Below are 22,693 nucleotides of genomic sequence, written 5' to 3'. Positions count from 1 at the left end.
CTTTTGCTCCCCTAGATGAGGGTTTTTTTTTCCTTTAGAGGGTACTGATGTGGGGTCTCTTTCTAAGATCCAAGGAAGACTCTGTTGGGGTTCAATCAAAGTCCCACATTAGAAAAATTTGGTAAAGATTATGGGTTTAAAAGGATATATGATATCTCCATTGGAATGAGGCCTTCTGGGGAGAGTCCAAAAGCAAAGACATGAGGGGTCTAGGCCTAAAGTGGACAATATCACACCATTATGGAGATATGTGAACATCCTTTTGTTAGGGTTGCAAGGTTGCAAACATAGTCCCATATTGAAACACACATGGGAAAGATCATGGGTTATAAAAGAAAAGATATCTCCATTGATATGAGGCCTTTTGGGGAGAGCCCAAGAGCAAAGTCATGAGGGTCTAGGCCCAAAGTGGACAATATCATATCATTGTGGAGATATCTAAATTCTTTTCGATCCTACAATTGGTATTAGAGTCCGGACTGCCAGAAGGTTTAACCACCGACTGTGCACAAGAGCTATAGTTTGATTGAGTCATGTGAGTACAATATTGACCTTGAACAAAGAAAGTGGGGGCTCTTATGTTCGGATCAAGAGGACCAAACACTAGGCAGGAAGTCCTAGTTGTGGCTAGGCAAGGAAGTCCTAGTAGGTCAGGTGGACTGAGGAGTAGGAAGACCTGGTGGATCGAGGATCGGACATGGGAAGTCTATGGTCCTTTGTTTGAGGGGAGGGGGGGGGGGGTTGTTGGGGTTACAATATTGCAAACATAGTCCCACATTGAAAACACATGGGAAAGATCATGAGTTTATAAGAGAAAAAATATCTCCATTGGTATGAGACCTTTTAGGGAGAGCCCAAGAGCAAAGTCATGAGAGCCTAGGCCCAAAGTGGACAATATCATACAATTATGGAGATATCTAAATTCTTTTTGATCCTACACATTTTGCACAACAAATGGTATCAGAGTCATGGTCCAGACCAGATGTCATGTGGAGCAGCCTTCATGGTGATCGGATACTTGCGAGGAGGGCTGGAGCAGGTCAGAGTGACTGAATGCTCGCTAGGGCTGCAAACGAATCGAGCCGGCTCATGAGCTTTTCGAGTCAGCTCGAAAAATATTCGATTCGTATTCGAATTTATCGAATTCGAGCCGAACTCGAACATATTTAAACTTTTTTTCGAGCCGAAGTCGAGCCCAAATTATATTGTTCGAGCAACTAGAAAAGCAAACCATTACTTGGTCCCTAAGAGTCAAATCTATTACTTAGATAGACCTTATCTAAGCTATGACTCAGGGGGAGCAAATAGAAAAACAATCCAACCAACTTGATTAAACCAAACTCAATAATTAGGCTTAGGATTAGTTTCTGCTTAGAACAGTTAAATGAAAAAGGTTTACCAAACCCTACAACATAGCACCGGAATGGATTGGGATGATAGTACATCAAGGAAACTTTGTCGAAGGCATGTCTAGGCTGAATATGGAATTCTACCTGGTGCACTAGACTTAGTGGATCTGACCGAAGCTACCCCAGTCAAACATGAGCTAGTTAGACCAAAATTTAGTATTAAGTTTTTTGAGCGGGAGCAGTTTGGAAAGCCTTCAGCAAGTGGTCTAATGATATTCAAGTAGGTCGTATGCCTCGCCACTAAATTGAAAGCTTATCCTTAGGACGCCTGCATGATTAACCCAAAGCTAAGTTTGAATCTAATATGGGTTCAATAACCTCTTTCAATAAATTCAAAATTAATTGAAATCTAATTCAAATCTAATTAGAATCTAATTAATTCAAATTAGAGCTTATTAAAATTATTTTAAAATTTTAATTAAAATTACTTAAAACTATTTTAAAATTATTTTAATTAAAATTATCTTAAAACTAAATTAAAGTTATGTTAAAACTTAATTAAAATTATCTTAAAACTATTTTAAAATTATTTTAAAAAACTTAATTAAAATTACTTAAAACTATTTTAAAATTATTTTAATTAAAATTATCTTAAAACTATTTTAAAATTATTTTTAAAACTTAATTAAAATTACTTAAAACTATTTTAAAATTATTTTAATTAAAATTATCTTAAAACTAAATTAAAATTATTTTAAAAACTTAATTAAAATTACTTAAAACTATTTTAAAATTATTTTAATTAAAATTATCTTAAAACTAAATTAAAATTATTTTAAAAACTTAATTAAAATTACTTAAAACTATTTTAAAATTATTTTAAAACTAAATTAAAATTATTTTAAAAACTTAATTAAAATTACTTAAAACTATTTTAAAATTATTTTAATTAAAATTATCTTAAAACTAAATTAAAATTGTTTTTAAAACTTAATTAAAATTATTTAAAACTATTTTAAAATTATTCTAAAAAAAACTTAATTAAAATTATTTAAAACAATTTTAAAATTATTTTAAAAACTTAATTAAAATTATTTAAAACTATTTTAAAATTATTTTAAAAACTTAATTAAAATTACTTAAAATTATTTTAATTAAAATTATCTTAAAACTAAATTAAAATTATGTTAAAACTTAATTAAAATTACTTAAAACTATTTTAAAATTATTTTAATTAAAATGATCTTAAAACTAAATTAAAATTATTTTAATCTTATTAAAAAATTATTTCAAACTTATTAAAAATTATTTTAATCTTATTTAAAAAAAAAAATTTGTTTCGTCAACTGAACGGAAGGTTCGGTCGACCGAACAGACGTGACTGCAATTACTCACATATTCAATTAATCGATCGCCCGAACAAGTTTATCAGTCGACTGAAAACATAAACTTCAACCGTCCACCTATTTTTTCACCTACCGTTTCTTTCTGAAAAATAAATTTATCGGTCGACCAAATAGGTGTCCGGTCGACTTAACATTGCTTCATCTGTCAAAAAAAAAACAACGATATAAAGGGATCGGTCGACCAATCACCCTCTATATAAACAGAATCGGGCAACCTTTAGAACTCACCCAAAGCCAATTCCATTCCCCTCTCTTCTAATCTGTTCGTCGATTTTAGCCTCACCTCTTCTTCGATAATGCCTCGGTAATTATCTAGTCTTTTCTCAATTAATTTTATACTGCAATATTAATTCTCATTATCATCTTTATAGTGAGAAAAGTAGAGCTATTGCACAACGAGAGGCTAACTCTCTTAATCCCAGCCAAGACCCTAGGTTCTCTTCCGAAGAATTGTGTCAATCCTTTCCTAATAAGAAATTTAAGGTGTTAGGAACGCGTTGTTTAGATCTTCAATTCTATCAAACATTCTGTCCTGATGTCATAGACATTACACAACACTATCAACTTGACAGTATTGTCGTTTGTCGTCATGCATATAATCCTATTTTGTGTTCTGAATTTTATCACAATCTGTGTGAACTCGATCCCCATCATTATAGGACTAAAGTTGCTTCTTGATATATGTTATTTGATCTTGACATGTTTCTTTGATTTCTACGGATCCGACCTTCGGTTAACCGTATCTTTTTTAGTAAGTCTCTTCCCGATCCGTTACCTGCTTCTTTCTCTCATCTGACCCTTGACATCATGTATGCCAACTTCTTTGAGGGACCTCGTCCTAAAAAGATGTCAACTGTACCCCTTAGTCCAAAAGATAATGCTTTTTATAAGATAGTTGTGTCTTGCATTTATCCATTATCATCTGGAGATTAGGGCGTCTTGCGTCCAGTTCATCCTGTTCTGATGTATGCTCTCAGGCATAGACTAGACTTTGACTTAGGTTACTGGGTATACAGATCTATCATTTACTATTTAGGGTACAACACTTCATATAAGGTTCATGGTTCAGTGTCATGTTCTTACTGCCTACATTGCTTCTCTGGGTGTGGGAGTTCATCGGGGTGAGTTGATTGAGCTATCGAATTTTGATCTTGTCGGGATTAGGCAGTTGTCCTTGGCTGGGATTAAGACTAGCGCCGAGGGGCTTGTGTACAAACGAACTCATCCATACTACATCCCACCGACTGTCGACGACCCTATTGCTAAGGATGATCCAATCCCAGTTACTGCGCCTCCTCCTGTGTTTATTGATCCTGGATTCGCCATGACACCCTGCTTTGATTTTGCTCAGAGCAGTTCATATGCTCCTCCTCCTCCGACCAGTGACTTCTTTACCCGTCTTCGTGATGATATTTTTAGTCGATTTGACTCCTTAGAGACGAAGATGGATGATCAGTACAACTCTCTTCAGGGGCAAATTGCAGATTTTCGTCAGGAGTGTTGGTGCGATTAACACTAACGGTCTAACTCAGGTTTTGATGAATGACAAATCAAGTTAAGTTAGGTTTGTCGTGATCTAACACTCTGACCGAGTGTGTAGACGAAGTCCAGACAGGTCGACGGGCTGACCGGATGTCTGGCACGAAGTCCAGCTAGGTCGACGGGCTGACCGGATAGCTGGCGAGAAGTCCAGACGGGTCAAAGGGCTGACCGGACGTCTGGTAGGTGAGTAAAGGTAAGTTACTGAAGGGAGTGACTGTGAGGACGCATTCCCGGGAAGGGAACATTAGGCGTCGATCCGGCTTAGATCCATTTCGGATATCTAAGTCGAGATCGTGACTAGATTCCGGTCTCGGAAAGACGGAATCTAAGTCATACTCTTTTTGCTAAACTATAAACTGAACTAACACTCTGTTTTGCAGGTTATAATTTATATATTTGCCTCGGACTAACCTTGTTTTGCAGGAAAGGTGCTCCCTGGAAAAAGGTAGTCCGGGCGCCCGGAAGGGATCCGAGCGCCCGGGAGGCAAACTTCATCCAAGCACGTCGTCGCAACGTGGAGCTCACTGGTTGGACCTGCCACGTTCCACCAGGGCCCCCAGAAGGGATCCGGGGTGCCCCGAGCTTCATATAAAAGAAGGAGCAGGGGTGGAGCTTCAACAACAACTCAGAATTTGCTTTCCTACGCTCCTGCAACGCTACGAAGTTCCGACAACGCTGTTCTTTTAATTTCTTCTTCTGTCGGTATAGCTTTACTCTGTTTTTCATTAGCATTCATGTATTAGTTTGTAATAGTTATCGAATTGCTAGTGAATTGTCCATCGAAAGCACCCTCGTGTGCGGGCCTTGGAGTAGGAGTCGACATAGGCTCCGAACCAAGTAAAATTGGTTCTGTGTTAGCATTAATTTTATTTTCCGCTGCGCTTACTCTTATCGAAATTTTAGTAATCGATATTCACCCCCCCCCCTCTATTGAAACATCACGATCCAACAAGTGGTATCAGAGCAGGTACCGCTCTGATTTGGTGCAACCACCAATCAGGCATAGGGGGTATTTTTTAAAGAAAAATTAGATATCGTTCGTTCTTAAAATAAAACTTTACGCCTTTCATTTTTTTCCCTCCAAAACTGGTTTTAAAAAATACATCGTGCTTAGTATTGACAAAATATTACATTTTGAAAATTTTGAAATAATATTTTTTATTAATATTTTTTTTGAAATCAGTGAAATACTATTTTTCTCCAACACTGCTAATTCAAGACCAAGTCTTGGGACTTTTTCTCTGCTTCCATGTGTGCAAGACCAATGCCTCTTCAGGAAGGATGGAACCCCAACGAACCACCACCGTACGATCTAGATTTCAACTACTGGAAGCGAAGAATGGAATGTTTCTTAGGAAGTCTAAACATTGATTATTAGCTGATATTGAGAAAACCTTCTCAGAACTCAGAACTAAACACAAATGTAAGTAAAATTATTTGTAATGTTTTACCTAACAATGTTTTATGCAGACTAAAAAAGTACAAAGATGCACATGAGATTTGGACCCAGTTGATCAAACTTCACGAGGAGCCGATGGAGCTCGAGGATCAAGTAAAAATCGAATCCGAACTCGGGTCAGATCCAATCGAAAAGCCTACTGAATTAGGGGTTGCGCTCAAGGTTAGTAATGTTTACAAAAATACCCCTGCTAATAGTAGTTTAAATAATCAGCATGATGATTCAGATGAAATTATTTCAAGTATGGTGCATGATAATCTAGATCTAAATGATTTAAATTCAAAATTATAAAATAATCTAGATTCTGATAAGTTAATCAAGACTCTGATCAATTTGACATCAACCTTGACTTGGTCAAACAGAACAATGACCAAATCAATTCAAATAATTTAATTAATTCAGAAAATTTAAAATTAAGTGAGCATCTAGACATAAATAAGTCAAACATTAAAATAAATTCGAATTTAGAAGTTAAAAATGAGAAAATGGATAAAATCAATAATTACCTTAATAAAGTATTTAATAATCAAGATAAAATCAGTCTAGAAAATGCTATCCAAAACCAAGATAATATAATTAATAAAAAATTAAATTTTAAAGATAAAACTAATCTCATAAATTCAATTAATCATTTAATAAAATTGAATGTTAAAGATAACATATTAAACAAAAATAATCTAGAAAATTCAAAATTAACAATTAATAACAAGCTAAAAGATAAACCTTTAAAGAAATATAACTAAAACAATTTAATTAATTCAAATTTAAAAATTAATAAAAATTTAAACTTTAAAAATAAGATATTAAAGAAAGATAATTCAATTAACCTAATAAAATTAAAATTGAATGAAAATTTAAATATTAAATACACTCTTTTAAAGAAAGATAATTTGACAAATTTAATTAATTCAAAATTAAAAACTTAAATTTAAATTACAAATTAAACATTAAAACTTAATTAAAATCAACTCTAATTATACAAGAAATCTTAAAAAGAAAAATCAATAATTTAGGGGGAGGCTCCAGAATAGCTGACACCTCCAAAAATAATTTACCCGGCAGGGTAACCAAAACCAACTTATCCGGTAGGGTACCCAAAACCAACCTACCCGGCAGGGTAATTAGGACTAGAATAAAAATGGATAAAATTTTAACTTGACTTACGGTACTGGTGAAGTTTTGGATGATAGTACGTTAGGGAAGCTTAGTCTATGCATGTCTAGGAAGATATGACTTCGACCTGGTGCATTTGCCTAAGTGGAACTAGCCGAAGCTACCCCTTACGGATCCTAATTAGTTAGACCAAGGTTTTGTATTAAGTTCAGTGGATATGACTATTTGGAAAACCTCGAAGGAATGATTACTCTAATGATGTCCAGGTGACTCACCATAGCCCAGAAGTTTATCCAAAGAATGTCTATTTGTTGAGCCCAAAGCTAAACTTGAATCTAACACAAAGTTAAAACAAACCCTATAATTGAATCAAATTCATCTCACAAAAATATAGGATTCCCTGATTGAAAATTTAGATCGGGTGAGATGACTAAGGATCAAAATTAAAATTTTGAATTCAAATAAAATTTAAATTTAAGATTAAAATTAAAATTAAATCTCGAAATTTAAAAACGTTGTTTTTAACCTAAAAATTATTCTAAAAATTATTTTAACTTAAAAATTATTCTAAAAAATTATTTTAACTAAAAAATTATTCTAAAAATTATTTTAACTTAAAAATTATTTTAACTTAAAAATTATTCTAAATTTATTTTAATTTAAAATTTTTTCTAAAAATTATTTTAACTTAAAAATTATTCTAAAAAATTATTTTAACTTAAAAATTAATATAAAAAAATATTTTAACTTAAAAATTATTTTAACTTTAAAATTATTTTAACTTAAAATTTATTTTAACATAAAAATTATTCTAAAAATTATTTTAACTTAAAAATTATTCTAAAAAATTATTTTAACTTAAAAATTATTCCAAAAAAAACTATTTTAACTCAAAAATTATTCTAAAAAATATTTTAACTTAAAAATTATTTTAAAAATTATTTAAAAAATCCTTTAAAAAATTATTTTAAAAACTCTTTTAAAAATTATTTTAAAAAATATATTAAAAACCCTTTTAAAAACTATTTTAAAAATCCTTTTAAAAACTGTTTTAAAAATTATTTTTAAAATTATTTTTAAAATTCTTTTAAAATACTTTAAAAAATTATTTTAAAAATCCTTTTAAAAACTCTTTTAAAAATTATTTTAAAAATCCCTTTGAAAACTATTTTAAAAATTATTTAAAAAAAATTAAAAGACATTAAAAGTCATTCTAAAACTAAGACACTTAAGTTAATTAAAACTTTAAAACTTAAATTATAACTTAAAATGAAAACTTAAATTAACTTAAAATAAAATTTAAAGCTTAAATTAAAAATGAAACTTAAAACTGAAATTTTAACAAGTAAATAATTAAAATAATAATATTAACTGTAGTCAATTGTACTTTAAATTAGATATGATCTTATCTAATTAAACCTTAACTTAACTCAATCAATCTTAATGTTACGTTAGTCAAAATAAACCTAACCTAAGTAATCCTAATTAAACGTAACTTAGGTTACTTAATCAAAACTTAAAGACTAAGTAAATGAAAAACAAAAGATAAATTATAACTATTATCCAGGGATATTAAGACAATTAATATGAAATTCAATCAGATAAGTTAAGTAAAATAAAAGTTAATCAATAAACTATTGATAATGATTAACTATTATTAAGTTTGCAATAAATTATTTATTACTTATTATTAAGAATAATTGATTATTCATTAATTTCAATAATCTTATTCTTATAAAAAAAACTATACCAAGTATATAAAAATACTTATATAAATAATATACTCGATAAACATAAGTGTTACTAACACTTAGGTACAAAAATGTATTGAGGCTGTAAAATTTAATATACCCAAACCTTAGTATCAACTTAAGGGGTAGATATTAAATTAAGGGGAGTAACAAATTCAAGGGGAGGTTTAATTTTTTTATTTTTATCAAATTTCTATTTAAATCTCTTTAGAAAATCCTACCTCAATTTTTTTTAAAAAAATTATACATTAAAAATCTCACTTTAAATACTTTTCGGTGAATATTTAAAAAAAATTATTTTAAAATTATGTCAGGTTTAGGGGGAGAATTAAATCAACTTATTTTCATACCTAGTACCAAAATTATTTTCTCCTTAAAGTACCTAATATATCCATTTTTGAAAACTAACTTTTATAAAACTAAATTCTTCAATTAGACTTTATAAACTAAGTTTTTGAAAATTAAATCTTTTACAAACTCAATTTTGAAAAATAAATTTTAATTAGCTTTGTAAAGTAGATTTTTCAAATTTAGCCTTGAAATTTTGATTTTGAAAACTTATGTTTGAAAAATGTTTCAAACCTACTTTGAAAATTTAAAACTTGATCTTAAAACTTATACACTTATAATTGAAAATTAGCTTTTCAAATTTCTGATTGAAAAAAATTCTTTCTAAGTTTGCAAATTCATTTTGAAAATTAATTTTGCAAAAATTATCTTTCAAAATTACTCAAAATGTACTAAATACTAAGTTATGTTGCTAAATTAGCTATTTTCAAAACTTAGTTATTTTACAAAAGTCAAGAAACAAAAGCTAAATTACTATTTAAACTCTCCCAAGTTAACTTGACATCATTTCTTACATTTTAACTGTGTTTGTATTATGTATTTTTGAGTGTTTGACTTGTGTCCCTATTTGATGAATGCCAAAGGGGGAGGGATAGGTGGTTAAGTTAGAGAAACAAAATGTCAAATTTAAAAAACTAACTTAAACCCTAAAAATCATAAAATCATGCTGGTTTTTACTCGCATATTTTTCACTAACTTAACCAGGTTGTCATTCCATCAAAAAGGGGGAGATTGTTGGTGCGGTTAACACTAACGGTCTAACTCAGGTTTTGATGAATGACAAATCAAGTTAAGTTAGGTTTGTATTGATCTAACACTCTGACCGAGTGTGCAGACGAAGTCCAGACAGGTCGACAGGCTGACCGGATGTCTGGCACGAAGTCCAGCTAGGTCGACGGGCTGACCGGATAGCTGGCGAGAAGTCCAGCTAGGTCGACGGGCTGACCGGATAACTGGCGAGAAGTCCAGACGGGTCAAAGAGCTGACCGGACGTCTGGCAGGTGAGTAAAGGTAAGTCACTGAAGGGAGTGACTGTGAGGATGCGTTCCCGGGAAGGGAACATTAGGCGTCGATCCGGCTTAGATCCATTTCAGATATCTAAGTCGAGATCGTGACTAGATTCCGGTCTCGGAAAGACGGAATCTAAGTCATACTCTTTTTGCTAAACTATAAACTGAACTAACACTCTGTTTTACAGGTTATAATTTATATATTTGCCTCGGACTAACCTTGTTTTGCAGGAAAGGTGCGCCCTGGAAAAAGGTGGTCCGGGCGCCCGGGAGGCAAACTTCATCCAAACACGTCGTCGCCACGTGGATCTTGCCGGTTGGACATGCCACGTCTCACTAGGGCGCCCGGAAGGGATTTGGGGCGCCCCGAGCTTCATATAAAAGAAGGGGCAGGGGTGGAGCTTCAACAACAACTCAGAATCTGCTTTCCTACGCTCTTGCAATGCTGCGAAGTTCCGACAATGCTGTTCTTTTAATTTCTTCTTCTGTCGGTATAGCTTTACTCTGTTTTTCATTAGCATTCCTGTATTAGTTTGTAATAGTTATCGAATTGCTAGTGAATTGCCCATCGAAAGCACCCTCGTGTGCAGGTCTTGGAGTAGGAGTCGACATAGGCTCCGAACCAAGTAAAATTGGTTCTGTGTTAGCATTGATTTTATTTTCCGCTGCGCTTACTCTTATCGAAATTTTCGTAATCGATATTCACCCCCCCCCCTCTATCGAAACATCACAATCCAACAAGGAGATGATGGATCGTACTGATGCCTTAGAGAAGGAGTAGCGGAGGATGTCTGACTATTATCGAGATGCTGAGGATAAGTGTTGGTGCAATATCCCTTAGGTCAAGGTTGACCTGGTTGACCAAGCTTGAGTCTTGATTTGGGTTTCGATGTTTGACAATATATTGGGTTTAGATGATATGGACAATGCATGTGCAGTTGTTCATTTGGGGAGATTGTTGATACAATTCCTGTTTGGTCAAGGTTGACCAGTTGAGATTGTGAAGGAGAGCCAAGTAGGTCAAGGTTGACCGGATACTTGACTGGAAAGTCCTGGTGAGTGAAGCCAGGTAGAAGTAAAGTCCTGGTGAGTGAAGCCAGGCAGAAGGAAATCCTAGTGAGTGAAGCTAGGTGAAAGCCCTGGTGAGTGAAGCCAGGCAGAAGTAAAGTCCTGGTGAGTGAAGCCAGGCAGAAGGAAATCCTGGTGAGTGAAGCCAGGTGAAAATCCTAGTGAGTGAAGCTAGGTGAAAGTCCTGGTGAGTGAAGCCAGGCAGTTGGAAAGTCCTAGTGAGTGAAGCTAGGCAAATGAAAATCCTAGTGAGTGAAGCTAGGTGAAAGTCCTGGTGAGTGAAGCCAGGCAGAAGTAAAGTCCTGGTGAGTGAAGCCAGGCAGAAGGAAATCCTAGTGAGTGAAGCTAGGTGAAAGTCCTGGTGAGTGAAGCCAGGCAGAAGTAAAGTCCTGGTGAGTGAAGCTAGACAGAAGGAAATCCTGGTGAGTGAAGCCATGTGAAAATTCTAGTGAGTGAAGCTAGGTGAAAGTCCTGGTGAGTGAAGTCAGACAGTTGAAAAGTCCTATTGAGTAAAGCTAGGCAAATGGAAATCCTAGTGAGTGAAGCTAGGTGAAAGTCCTGGTGAGTGAAGCTAGGCAGTTGGAAAGTCCTAGTGAGTGAAGCTAGGCAAATGGAAATCCTAGTGAGTGAAGCTAGGTGAAAGTCCTGGTGAGTGAAGCCAGGCAAGGGAAATCCAGATGGGTCAAGGTTGACCAGACATCTGGTGGAAGTCCAAGTAGGTCAAAGGGATTGACCGGATACTTGGCACGAGGAGAAAAGTCCAAGTGGGTCAAAGGGATTGACCGGACACTTGGTGAGGGAGTCCTAGTAGGTCAAGGGAGACCAGATACTAGGCATGATGTACCAACAGGTCAAGGTTGACCGGATGTTGGTTTGGGGGGCTTGGGACTTGGTTTTGGGCAAAAACCAGCAGATGGATCGATCAGCCGATCGATTGGCTGGAGCCCAATCGATCGGCCGATCAATTGGCTGGAGCCCAATCGATCGGCCGATCAATTGGGGAGTCCCAGAGAGAAGCCTTCGTCCCAATCGATCAGTGGATCGATTGGGAGGCAGTCGCGAGCGCATAGAAGCCTGCTGGATCGATCGCCTGATCGATCCAGAGGTCCCAATCGATCAGTGGATCGATTGGGAAGCTGCAATTTGTCGCGATAAGCCCTGGATCGATCGACCGATCGATCCAGGCAAATTCCCAGAGCACAGAGGCGCTCTGGATCGATCGGTTGATCGATCCAAAGCCTCCCTGATCGATTGGGAGCAATCCAATCGATCGGGATCCGACCGTTGGCGTCGTATTTAGCTGCAGGCGTTCGATTCCTTAGGAAGAACTCTTGGCCACTTCTCCCGATCTTCACCAGCGATCACAGAGCTTCTCCACAGGGTTCTCACCGCCAGTTCTTGAAGCTCTTGGAGGTTTTTCCAAGTCAAGAGGCGGATCTACAGCAAGAGGAAGAAAGCTAGGGTTAGGGTTTTCTATACTCATTGTAAGCTTTTGCTTGTATTTGTGTATCCTTTCCCTTTCTTCTTATAGTGTGAACTTGTAGGGCTTCTCCGCCTTCGGTAGTTACCGAAAAGGAGTGTTTATTAGTGGAGGTGTGTGTGAGTGTGTGGATCCTTGGACTAGTCACCTCCTTTGGAGGTGGATACCAAGTAAATCTACTTATTAGCGTTGTGTGTGTTGTTTCTTGTATATTTCCGCTGCACATCTTTGAAGAAACAAGCAAAGCCGACCACGAGCACGCGACGAGCTATTCCCCCCCCCCCCCCCCCCCCACCCCAACCCCAACTTTTCGGTCCCAACAATGAGGAGGAGTGATTTTAGGATTTCTTGCTTATGACTTATTGTATCTTTTAACTTGGACTATGACTAAGTTTAATCTTAAGTACTTTTTAGTTATTCATGTCTTTTGGATTATGTTTTATAGAATAGGTTCTTTTGTTTTGAAAATTATTACTTGGTTTTCAAAATTATTTTTGTAAAAATGACCTCTTTCAAAATTTTGGTTTTAAAAAATTCTTTCAAAATTATTTTCATTTTTCTGGAATAGCCTAGGTCTTACCGTAGAATTGCATGATCCTATAGTTCTAGGAGCCATCATCTCACAAGAACAGTAGGATCCCTTGTTTGATAACTTAGAATGTGTGAGATGCTTAGGTCTTAGCCCTAGATTTCAGATGCTTATGTTCGTGCATCGTTATAAATATGAGCTTTAAACAACAAATATGAATCAATTTGGGTTAACTAACTAGTAAAAACCTAGTTAGTACTAAATACTCAAATTGACCAACCTAAGTCAAATTGCTACTATCTTGTGGTAGTTAGCCTTGGATAAAGGTTGGACATTTTATCATAAGGACAAATTTTCCTTAGTTTTTTTATATAACCCTGCTTGGACTTTTAGGAATCTATCGATTTTAGGGGGAGCTTCACACTAAACTTTTAAGTAGCTCATTATTTTCAAAATCTTTAACTCAATAAAGGTTTTCATAACTTAGAAAATTATTTTTCATATTTGTTTTTTCGGTAGATATTTTTTAAATCTTCATCATGCTTAGAAAATTCTTTTTCAAATTTATTCTTTTTTTCACTTAATACAATTCTTTCGATAGACTATCAAACTTTTAAAATATTTTTTAACTACTTATATTTTTTTAAAAAAAAATCCAAAACACTTTTAAATTAGCAAAAAAAAAATTTTGAAAATTTTTCAATATCCTTTTCAAAATTTTTCATAAAGTATTTAATTTAGAAAAACTATTTCAAAATTTTTCAATAAGCTTTTCAAAATTTTCATTAAGCTTAGAAAACTTTTTACGAATTTTTCTTTTCGACTTTTCAAATTTTTCATTAAGATTTTTAATCTACCTTAATCTATATTTGATCAAAATTTTCAAATAGTGTTTACCTTAGTATAACTTTTTCAATAAATCGTTCTTTTCAAATTTTTAACTTAGTGTATATATATTTTTTTTAAACCTCAAAAAGTACTTCTATTTTTGAAAACCTTAGTTGTTTTACATTTCTATCTGATATTTTTGGTTTATTAGTCTACCTCTATTTTTGATGTATGTCAAAGGGGGAGAAATAGTGAATTCAGGGGGAGTTAGTTAACTGAAAGGGAAAATTAAAAGTTAAACTGCTTGTTTATTTACTTGTTGTATATTTTTAATTTAACTTTGAACCTTGGTTGCCAAACATCAAAAAGGAGGAGATTGTTGGTGCAAGCTGCACCAGAATCAAACCTGAGTTTTGATGTTGTCAAAGGTTCAAGTTAAGTCTTATTGTGATCTAACAAGTTGATTGAGTGTGCAGGATGTTTACTCAACCGAGAAAGCCCTAGCTGGAGGCTAGGAGGAGAAATCTTAGCAGATTGTGAAACCCAGGTGCAAATCCAAGCAGGTCAAGGGGACCCAATGCTTGGTGGTATGATCGAGAGGTCTGGAGGGCCAAAGATCGAAGGAAAAGTCCTGGGGAGCCGATCAAGGCTGAGTGAAAAGTCCAAACTAGATCTGGAGGATCAAAGTTTGGCAGGTGGGTTGAGGTAAACAAACTGGAGGAGCGACTGTGAGGTCGAGTTCCAGAAGGTTACAACCCTAGGTCGCTGATCCAACTGAAGAAACCAGGAAGGTTTCCAAGTTGAGATCAAGAACAGTTCTACTGTTCTTTTATTACTTATTCATTATTATGCTGTGTGCTAACATCTATATTGCAGGAAGTTTTTGTTCTAACACTGTGCTGCAGGTCAGACTGGATCGGTCGACCGAACCAGCGATTTAGTGGACCGAACAAAGCATAACAGACAAAATCAGAAAGCAAACAACTCAGACCAGATCAAAGTCAAAGTCTGATCAAAGCTTGATCGGTCGACCGAACAGTAAGATCGGTCGACCGATCCCTGGTGACTCAGCACAGACCAAGTTAACAAACATCGATCAGCATAAAAGGAAAAAGGCTGATCGGTCGACCAAACCGGATGACCGGTCGACCGATCCAATTAAAATTAATTGCAGCATTAATGAGGATCTCGGCAGATTTCGATGAACAGGGAAATAGACTGTTCGGTCGACCGAAAAATGGGTTCGGTCGACCGAACCATTCATGAGCATTTACTGCAACAGATCGAGCCAACTGCAGTCTTCAGCGAGGAAGGAATGGAGCTGGTTCGGTCGACCGAAAAGAGGGATCGGTCGACCGAACCTCCAGTACTCTTATAAATTGAGGCTCGAAGTCAGAGGAAAAAGAATAACTTTTTAATCAATTCTGGTGCTCTTCTACAAGCTGCTCACGCCTACGATTTCAGCAAGCAACTTCATTCGTGACGACCAAGCTTCGTCTTTCAAATCTTATTGTCGGTATAATTATTTTATATTGCACTTAATTTACATAAGATAGTAGGTGTGTTACTATCTTAACATTCTTGTATCTGTACGATTCGCCTCTTTCCGAGAATTTCGGAAAGAAGGTTTTTAGTGCTTTGCCCATCGGTGCGGTCAAGGACTGCGGGCCTTCGAGTAGGAGTCGAGCTAGACTCCGAACGAAGTAAAATACTTTGTTTCCTTTTTATTTCCGCTGCACGACTTTGATTTGAAAGAAAAGAATAGTTTTAAAAAGCGCGATATTCACCCTCCCTCTATCGCTCTAAACGATCTATCAGTTGAGCGTAGCCATTTTATTGAATTTGAGTAGATGGCCTTCAGAATCAGTAGACCCTGTATACTCTCCGATCGTCAGAGGACTGAAGTGAGGTGGCAATTAATTGTCGAAGATTTTTGGGAGAACTGCTTATTGATCCGCTCGGGAGAGTTGTCGAGTCGGGGTGTTTTTCCTTTTAGTACATCCCATACGAGTGTGTTCTAGGAAGATGATCCTTGTGTCCTTTCAACTCGGGCATGGTCCTCCGAGGGCGTGTAGAATAATGCTCTGTGGTACGAGATCGGAGCGTTCGATACTTGCTGGAAGGTACCCGTTGGCTAGTGGTTTGGCCTGCGGCCAATAGGGTCTTCCACTCAAGTTCTTTGGTCAGCTTACTGACCTATTGCCGATACAGCTAGGTCGTTTGGTGCTCGACAGTCGGCTGCTATCTCTTGTTGCTGTTGCACCATCTTTATAGCTCGAGCATTTATTAGTATCTCTAACTCTTCTCGGGTTAACATTACGGTGGTGAGTCATCTAGCGTCCTTCATCTTGATGTCATGGATGCAGGTGAAGTTCACACAGACTACGCCAAATATAATCTTGTTCGAAAACTAAGTGGACGGTTAGTTGGAAATGTGGCTCTGCTATTGACTAGATGAAGACCTCGCGCTATCCTGCAAAACCAAGAATATTAGTGTTGGGTTAGGAAAGGGGTCTCCAGCGTTCATCCTCAGACGCTCAAGTTAGTGATCCATGTATGAGGAGGAGAAGGATAGTAAAAAGACTGTAGCAATGAGCGTATTCAAATATGAAGCATCGCATACCTCCACTTATAGATGGAGACCCCTTTTTATAGTGTCACTATAGCATCTGTGCACGCCCCCTTGGGACGATCTAGTGGCCAGTGCATGAGGTGCTGCCACCATAAGGTCTGAGGTTCGAATCTTGACATAGCCGAGGTAAATACCTCCCTTATACGTCAGTCACTATTTTAAAGGCTAGTAGTCATCCGTAATTTACCTCCTCCGTGTTGGCCCTGGGAAGGATTCGCAGGAGAGCTGAGGGCGAGTGCAGTAGCCTTTTAACACCACTATATTGTCTATGCATGCATCCCAAAGCATATATATATACATTTTCAAAACTTTCTAAAATAAGACAAGTTGAAATGTGTCTCTGAAGCACAAATTTCTAAAAAAATATAGTAGGTACATTATGTCAGGACGGTGGACCGGGTAACTTAGTATTTAACTTTTGACCTTGACTGCAAGTTGCAAAGGGTGATTGCGGGATGGTCTGGTCGACCTTTCACGTGCGATCGGCTCTAGAGGCCTGCTTGGTCATCTACAGTCCGCGGCCTCATAGTTCACCTGATCCTATGATTTTGACTATTTGACTTTGACCTCTACATGAATCGGCTTTTACTACTTTGAACAATTTTTAAGGGTTATTTTTATCACCGTATTAGTTGAATTATATCATATAATAAATAATAAAAGACTTATATTACAGCTAGAATCCTATCTTAGTTGTTGTAGCTTAATTATTACTAAATTATATTATAAATTATCAAACTTTATCCTAAATATTATTATGTCATATTTTATGCACTATTAAATTATAGTTTAGATGCTACTGAAGAAAAGTATATCATACTGTTCTCACATTGGCAAGCGTTGTCATTTGAAGGTAGAAAAGCACAAGGAGAGCCTAGTGGAATTCTAGGATATATAGTTAAAAACCCTAATCCACAACTTAATGAACCTTTTCATCATCTCTCTCGGCCACATGCCCTGTCTTCAACTTCAAGATAAAATCAATTTGCAGACCTTTGCTTCCGTCCCAAACCTCCTCCTACCAAACTCCAATATCTCCGGCATAAGCAAATTCAGCAATGACAAGTGACAACGCCATGGCTTCTCTTTCTCTCCAGTCAGCTTCTCTCCATGCATATATTCAGGATAGTAATCCAACCCCGTTATGCTTCTTAAGCAAGGCTATATGAGTGATCCCATACGGTGGTCTCCACAATTCGATGTTGCTCTTCCCTACAAATTCCAAGCAGCGAGAGCAGCATCTTGTCCCTCATCGAGTTGCAGGAAAACGACCCGAAAATGTTCGCCATGGATTCAGTAGAGGAGAGTGTCAGTGTTCCTCCTGCTGCTAAGTTGCTAGTCGGTGTTTCACTTGATGGCGGAGAAAGCTCGCAGCTGCTTGCATGGTCTGTCACTGTTGCTCATCCAAATGACACAATTGTCGCCTTGCATGTTCTTGGTTGGTATCAGTTGGCACATCGAGTTTGCAATTATTATAAAAATTAGTTTTTTATTGGTTTCGATGAGTGTAGCAGTTGGGAAAGAAGAGAAGGGGATGAGTTTCGAGAAGAGCATGTTTCGCCAGGCTAAGGCTTTTGTGATCTCTGCTCTCGGAGAGTTTGCTGAGATGTGCCAAACTAAACAGGTATAAATAGACACAAATTACTTAACCTGAGTAACGAGATGCAAAAATGGACGTCTATAGTGCGTGCTCTGTTTCAGGTGAGGCTGGAGGCAAAGGTGAGGGCTAGTTCTAGCATTGGAAGAGGACTCATTGATGAAGCAGCATTAAATGAGGCCAGCTTCCTTGTTCTTGGCAGGTCAAGGAATTTACCAAGAAGGTAAGTCCTGTTGCATAAGTTTTCCCCAAATTTTAGACTTGTGAAACTTAATCGTAATGTAGATATACAGCTTAATGCTACAAACTGATCCAGTGATCACGTTAATATCTTTCTCTGGAATTTCAGGAACTCCTTTGAAATTTTAAAGTATTGCTTCGAGAATGCTCCTGAAGGCTGCTCCATAGTCGGCATCGGTTTGCAGCAACCTCCAAGAAAAGATCGTGATTTAGACTCGTCGACATGCGATGGTACAAGCAATCTATCTTCTGAAAATAAGTTGAATCTTCTCTCGTTATGATGAATTAAGCAACATCGACGGCAATGCAGACAACAGTTCTTTGAGTTCCAGATGGGCTAGCAAAGACAACACCAACACGGCTAAAGTTCTATCTCCATTTCACAAGCTCTTAGGATCAGCTTCAAAGAGGGGAAGCCAAAATTCTTCGACCGAAAGCATTTGCGAGAAAGATTCACCGAGGGGAGTCCTGGAAGCAGTGGAGGACTGCTCGAGTACATGCAACAGTGTGACTCCCAGGCGCAGTCGGGCCAGCTTCTGGAGGAGGCTGTCCTCCCTGAAGCTCTTCTTTCTTAAGTCTCGCTCGTCAGGAGATTTAATGGGCAAGGACAGTGAGATTTGTTCTTCTTACACTGAAGACTTGAAGCCTTCTTGGAGGTGCTTCAGCTACGACGAGATTTCGCGTGCCACAAATAGCTTTCACGCAGGTGGGATGACAAATAAACAATTGGAACGATCAGTCATACTTCATTGATAATTCAACTCATCTTAATTTCCTATTGATCATGGAGACCAGACAACTTGGTGGGGAGAGGTGGGTTTGCAGAAGTGTTCAAGGGGACCCTTCATAGTGGCCAGAGAGTGGCAGTAAAAACATTGGCCAAAGGAAATGGAGACCAGCAGAAGGAGAAAGAGTTCCTGGCCGAGCTTGGCATACTTGGGCATATCTGCCATCCAAACACAGCCAATTTGATAGGCTGTTGCATTGAGAACGGCCTCCATCTGGTCTTCGATTTGTCTTGCAATGGCAGTTTGGCATCAGCACTTCACAGTGTGACATCTGCCAATCACTCCCTCATTTCATCCTCTAATGCTTACTTACATGCGCAATCGTGGATAAGAAATTTACTCAGCTTCTCGCTGCTCCAGGTAAAAGCGGCAAGTTTCTGGAATGGCCAGTGAGGTACAAGATCGCCATTGGAGTAGCCCGAGGTTTGCATTACCTTCATAAATGCTGCAGGCATCGCATCATCCACAGGGACATCAAGGCGTCTAATGTTCTTCTCGGTCCAGACTTTGAACCCCAGGTGGAGCTTCAGCTAAACAAAATATGTTAGCGAGATTGTGTAGGCTTGATTCCCCTCTTCTTCTTCTTGTTTCAGATTTCAGATTTTGGACTAGCAAAATGGCTTCCTAAACAGTGGACTCATCACTCCGTCGTTCCGATCGAAGGCACTTTCGGGTAACATCAGCAATCAGCAGATTTTAAGAAAGATAGAGATTTGAGAATAAATGAGCTTTGTTCGTCTTGAACAGGTATCTAGCACCAGAATACTTCATGTACGGTATCGTCGATGAGAAGACTGATGTCTTTGCCTTCGGAGTCCTATTGTTGGAGATAGTATCTGGTAGGAGGCCGGTGGACACTTCAAAACAGAGCTTGCTTGTGTGGGTAAGCGAACTAACACACACTGTCTACTAATCTGCTCTTAGTTCTTCAGCGACGAATCACTGCTTATGTATTCGAATGTCGATCAGGCAAAACCGCTAATGGAGTCGGGAAAAATAGATGAACTGGCTGATTCTAAACTTGGAGGTAAGTATGAAAGAGATCAGATGCAGAGACTAGTCCTTACAGCCTCCTATTGCCTGAGACAATCATCGTTTTGGCGGCCATCAATGACGGAGGTTAGTTAGCCTCGATCGCTCAATGCTTGTTCGATCTTCGTCACCTACGTAAATTTGCTGAACATATTGATAGGAAATTCCAGGTATTGGATCTGTTGAGGAAGGACCATGATTCTGCGGAATCACTGATTTGGAAGATCCCTGAGTCACAGGTGGATGAGATGGCTGATTACGCTTCGGCAGCAGATTGTTATATCGATGCCTAGCATCATTTAGATTTTGAGATTTGATTTCTTTGCTTGCGTTTGTGTTATTTAATTTAGAGCTTGACTTGTAAATTATTTGATCATGATTAGTGTGCGTATTGCTTCATCAGACCACCAATAAGGAAGGAATTCATATCGAAAAGAGTTCGCAAAGTGTTTAAAAAAGAAAAGGTATGGAAGAGAAAGCGCTTAAAAAGTTGAAGAGCCCTCCAAAAATGAAACATCAAGATTCGCGTGCCGACGGCATCGGAAGGTTACATACAGTTTACAGCTTAATTTAGGCATATAATAATCTATATAAAGCGGAAGAGGGGAATAGAGAGGAATATCGTTACATCTTAAAAGTTACAAGCGGCGATCGATCGCCCTCAAAACGATGGGACGACGCCGTAGGCGGAGTCCGCCATAAGCGCAGCGGCGGCGGCGGCCGCGGAGGAGTAGATGCGGTCGACCTCCGCGTCGATGTCCGTTCGCTTGGCGAACCGCCCCTTGATCCGCGGCCGCGTCTCCGCGTACGCCTTCCTCGACGCGTACCGGATCGTTTTTTCGAATCGACGGTTCTTCCTCTTCTCGCGGTATCGCATGACCCTAGTCTCACGATCCATTTGCGCTGCCGCCTTCCCGGCAGCTCCGGCGTAGGGATCGTTCGCGTCCGCCATCACGCTGCCATCCGGCACCACGCCGACCTCCGAAGACGACATCTGCTCAGTTCCAGGAAAAGAATCAGGCGGGTAAGTATTATACAATAAGAAAATTATCATAGATCCTGAGGGTTTCTTGTGGATTTACGCTGTGGCTAACGGAGTGGGTAGTGTGGGAACTGTAGGAGGCCTTGGACGCAGCAAAATCGAGTTCTATACAGCCACCCGCAGGGAGCTGGAACGATGGAAGAGCCGGGGCTCCGCCATCAAAACTGGCAGCCTTGTTGTGGACGGGGACGACGCTGTCCGATTGGTGGAATCGAGCGTCCATCGAAGTGGCGTACTCCAGATCCAGGTATGGATCTACATCTGAGAAGAAATAATCAGTTGATTTGAGTTCAGCCGCCCCGATCAAGCTCTTGAAGTTAGAATGCCCTTGGGATGAGAGGAGCCAGGAGGCTGCAGCCGCATCGACGTCTTGGGCCGCCTCGTTGTTGCTATCGCCCAGGATAGCCGCTTCGCCGACGGGGAACCAGCCACCGCCTGCGTCAGCAGCGGCGGCGGCGGTAGCAGTCGAGGGTTTGATGTGGGCGTCTGAGAGTGGCTCGACGAAGGGTACGACCGGAGCGCGTTCATGGCGGCTAGCGAGGGGGTTGGCGGAATGGATGTCGGCGTCGCAGGCGTCGCATAGCGCGGCGGCGTCCGCCTTGCAGGTGACCACAGCCGGCGACTGCTCGCAGACCTCGCACATCCAGACGCGCTCGTGGTGTGACGCCAAGCTGTGAACGCGTGCGTCACACCCGCGGCAGAGGTACGCCGCGTCCGCTCGGCAATAGACCACCGCCGCGGTCGCCTTGCACGAGTCGCACCGCCGCGCGTCCAGCGCCGCCCAGTATCCTCCCTTTCCTTCCGCCTTGCTTTCCATCCCTCTAGTTTTTTTATCCTCCTCTGCTTCTTCTTTCTTCTTCCTCTTCTTCAGTTCTTCTGCCGTTGTTGAATTGTGTGATTTTGCCGCTGAGTTTACTCGTTTTAAGAGGCTAAAGATTGCTTGGGTGCTGCTTCATTATCTGCCGGGGGCAAATTTGGCAGCTTAGCCTCCTCTATGACGACGCTGATGACGTCATTACGACCCTATTCTTGATCCGCTCCAGTCTCACCAACACGCTTCGCTCTCACCAACTTCTGTCTCTCCCCTTAACCGAACATCGGAGCGTCAGCATTTGCTGTTGCAGCATAACGGTATTGCTACATTTGCAGACGATCCGTTTTGTTAGCGCCTCGAGCTGGATGGCCAAAAGGCAACGGGACCCACGCTTTTATTGGTTGAGGGACCGAAGGGTGGTGGGGCGTGGGGACCACCCGTTTTGGGTCGACATAATCGTCCAGTATCGTTTCTCCTCTGCTCTCGCTGTCACTGATTAATTACTAGGCATCAACTTTTTGGAGGCCTAGGTGTCAGGACAGGTACTGCCAGACCACTTTGCGCCCTCCGATCAAAATTCGACTGTGAGGATGTGTCAATGAAGAGCTCTCTTTCGCCATTTAGCCAATGGCGAATTGGTAATTAGAGTCCCATCTTCCTAAAAG

The 22,693-nt window shown here is 38.6% G+C and overlaps 2 protein-coding genes across 3 annotated transcripts; one reads left to right on the top strand and one right to left on the bottom strand.

The window, feature by feature from the left end:
• The first annotated feature begins 17,466 nt into the window (after positions 1–17,466).
• On the top strand, positions 17,467–20,617 carry LOC121974739 (probable receptor-like serine/threonine-protein kinase At5g57670). Of its 2 annotated transcripts, none has more exons than XM_042525935.1 (11): positions 17,467–17,953; positions 18,030–18,139; positions 18,217–18,335; positions 18,462–18,583; positions 18,663–19,058; positions 19,148–19,402; positions 19,501–19,658; positions 19,734–19,813; positions 19,888–20,023; positions 20,110–20,259; positions 20,343–20,617. In XM_042525935.1, the coding sequence occupies exons 1-11, from the start codon at positions 17,794–17,796 to the stop codon at positions 20,463–20,465; spliced, it is 1,809 nt and encodes a 602-aa protein (XP_042381869.1). In that variant the 5' UTR covers positions 17,467–17,793; the 3' UTR covers positions 20,466–20,617. The 2 variants fall into 2 exon arrangements, with proteins under 2 accessions (XP_042381869.1, XP_042381868.1); XM_042525934.1 differs by having other exon boundaries at positions 18,027–18,139.
• A 37-nt stretch (positions 20,618–20,654) lies between these two features.
• On the bottom strand, positions 20,655–22,231 carry LOC121974741 (zinc finger protein CONSTANS-LIKE 5-like). The gene is made up of 2 exons (XM_042525938.1): positions 21,255–22,231; positions 20,655–21,166 (listed from the first exon to the last, which is right to left on the bottom strand). The coding sequence occupies exons 1-2, from the start codon at positions 22,029–22,031 to the stop codon at positions 20,834–20,836; spliced, it is 1,110 nt and encodes a 369-aa protein (XP_042381872.1). The 5' UTR covers positions 22,032–22,231; the 3' UTR covers positions 20,655–20,833.
• Between the last annotated feature and the right edge of the window lie 462 nt (positions 22,232–22,693).

This window comes from Zingiber officinale, chromosome 4B (genome assembly GCF_018446385.1).
Source record: "Zingiber officinale cultivar Zhangliang chromosome 4B, Zo_v1.1, whole genome shotgun sequence".
Lineage (NCBI taxonomy): Eukaryota > Viridiplantae > Streptophyta > Magnoliopsida > Zingiberales > Zingiberaceae > Zingiber > Zingiber officinale.
This window is presented reverse-complemented; position numbering and strand designations above follow the sequence as displayed.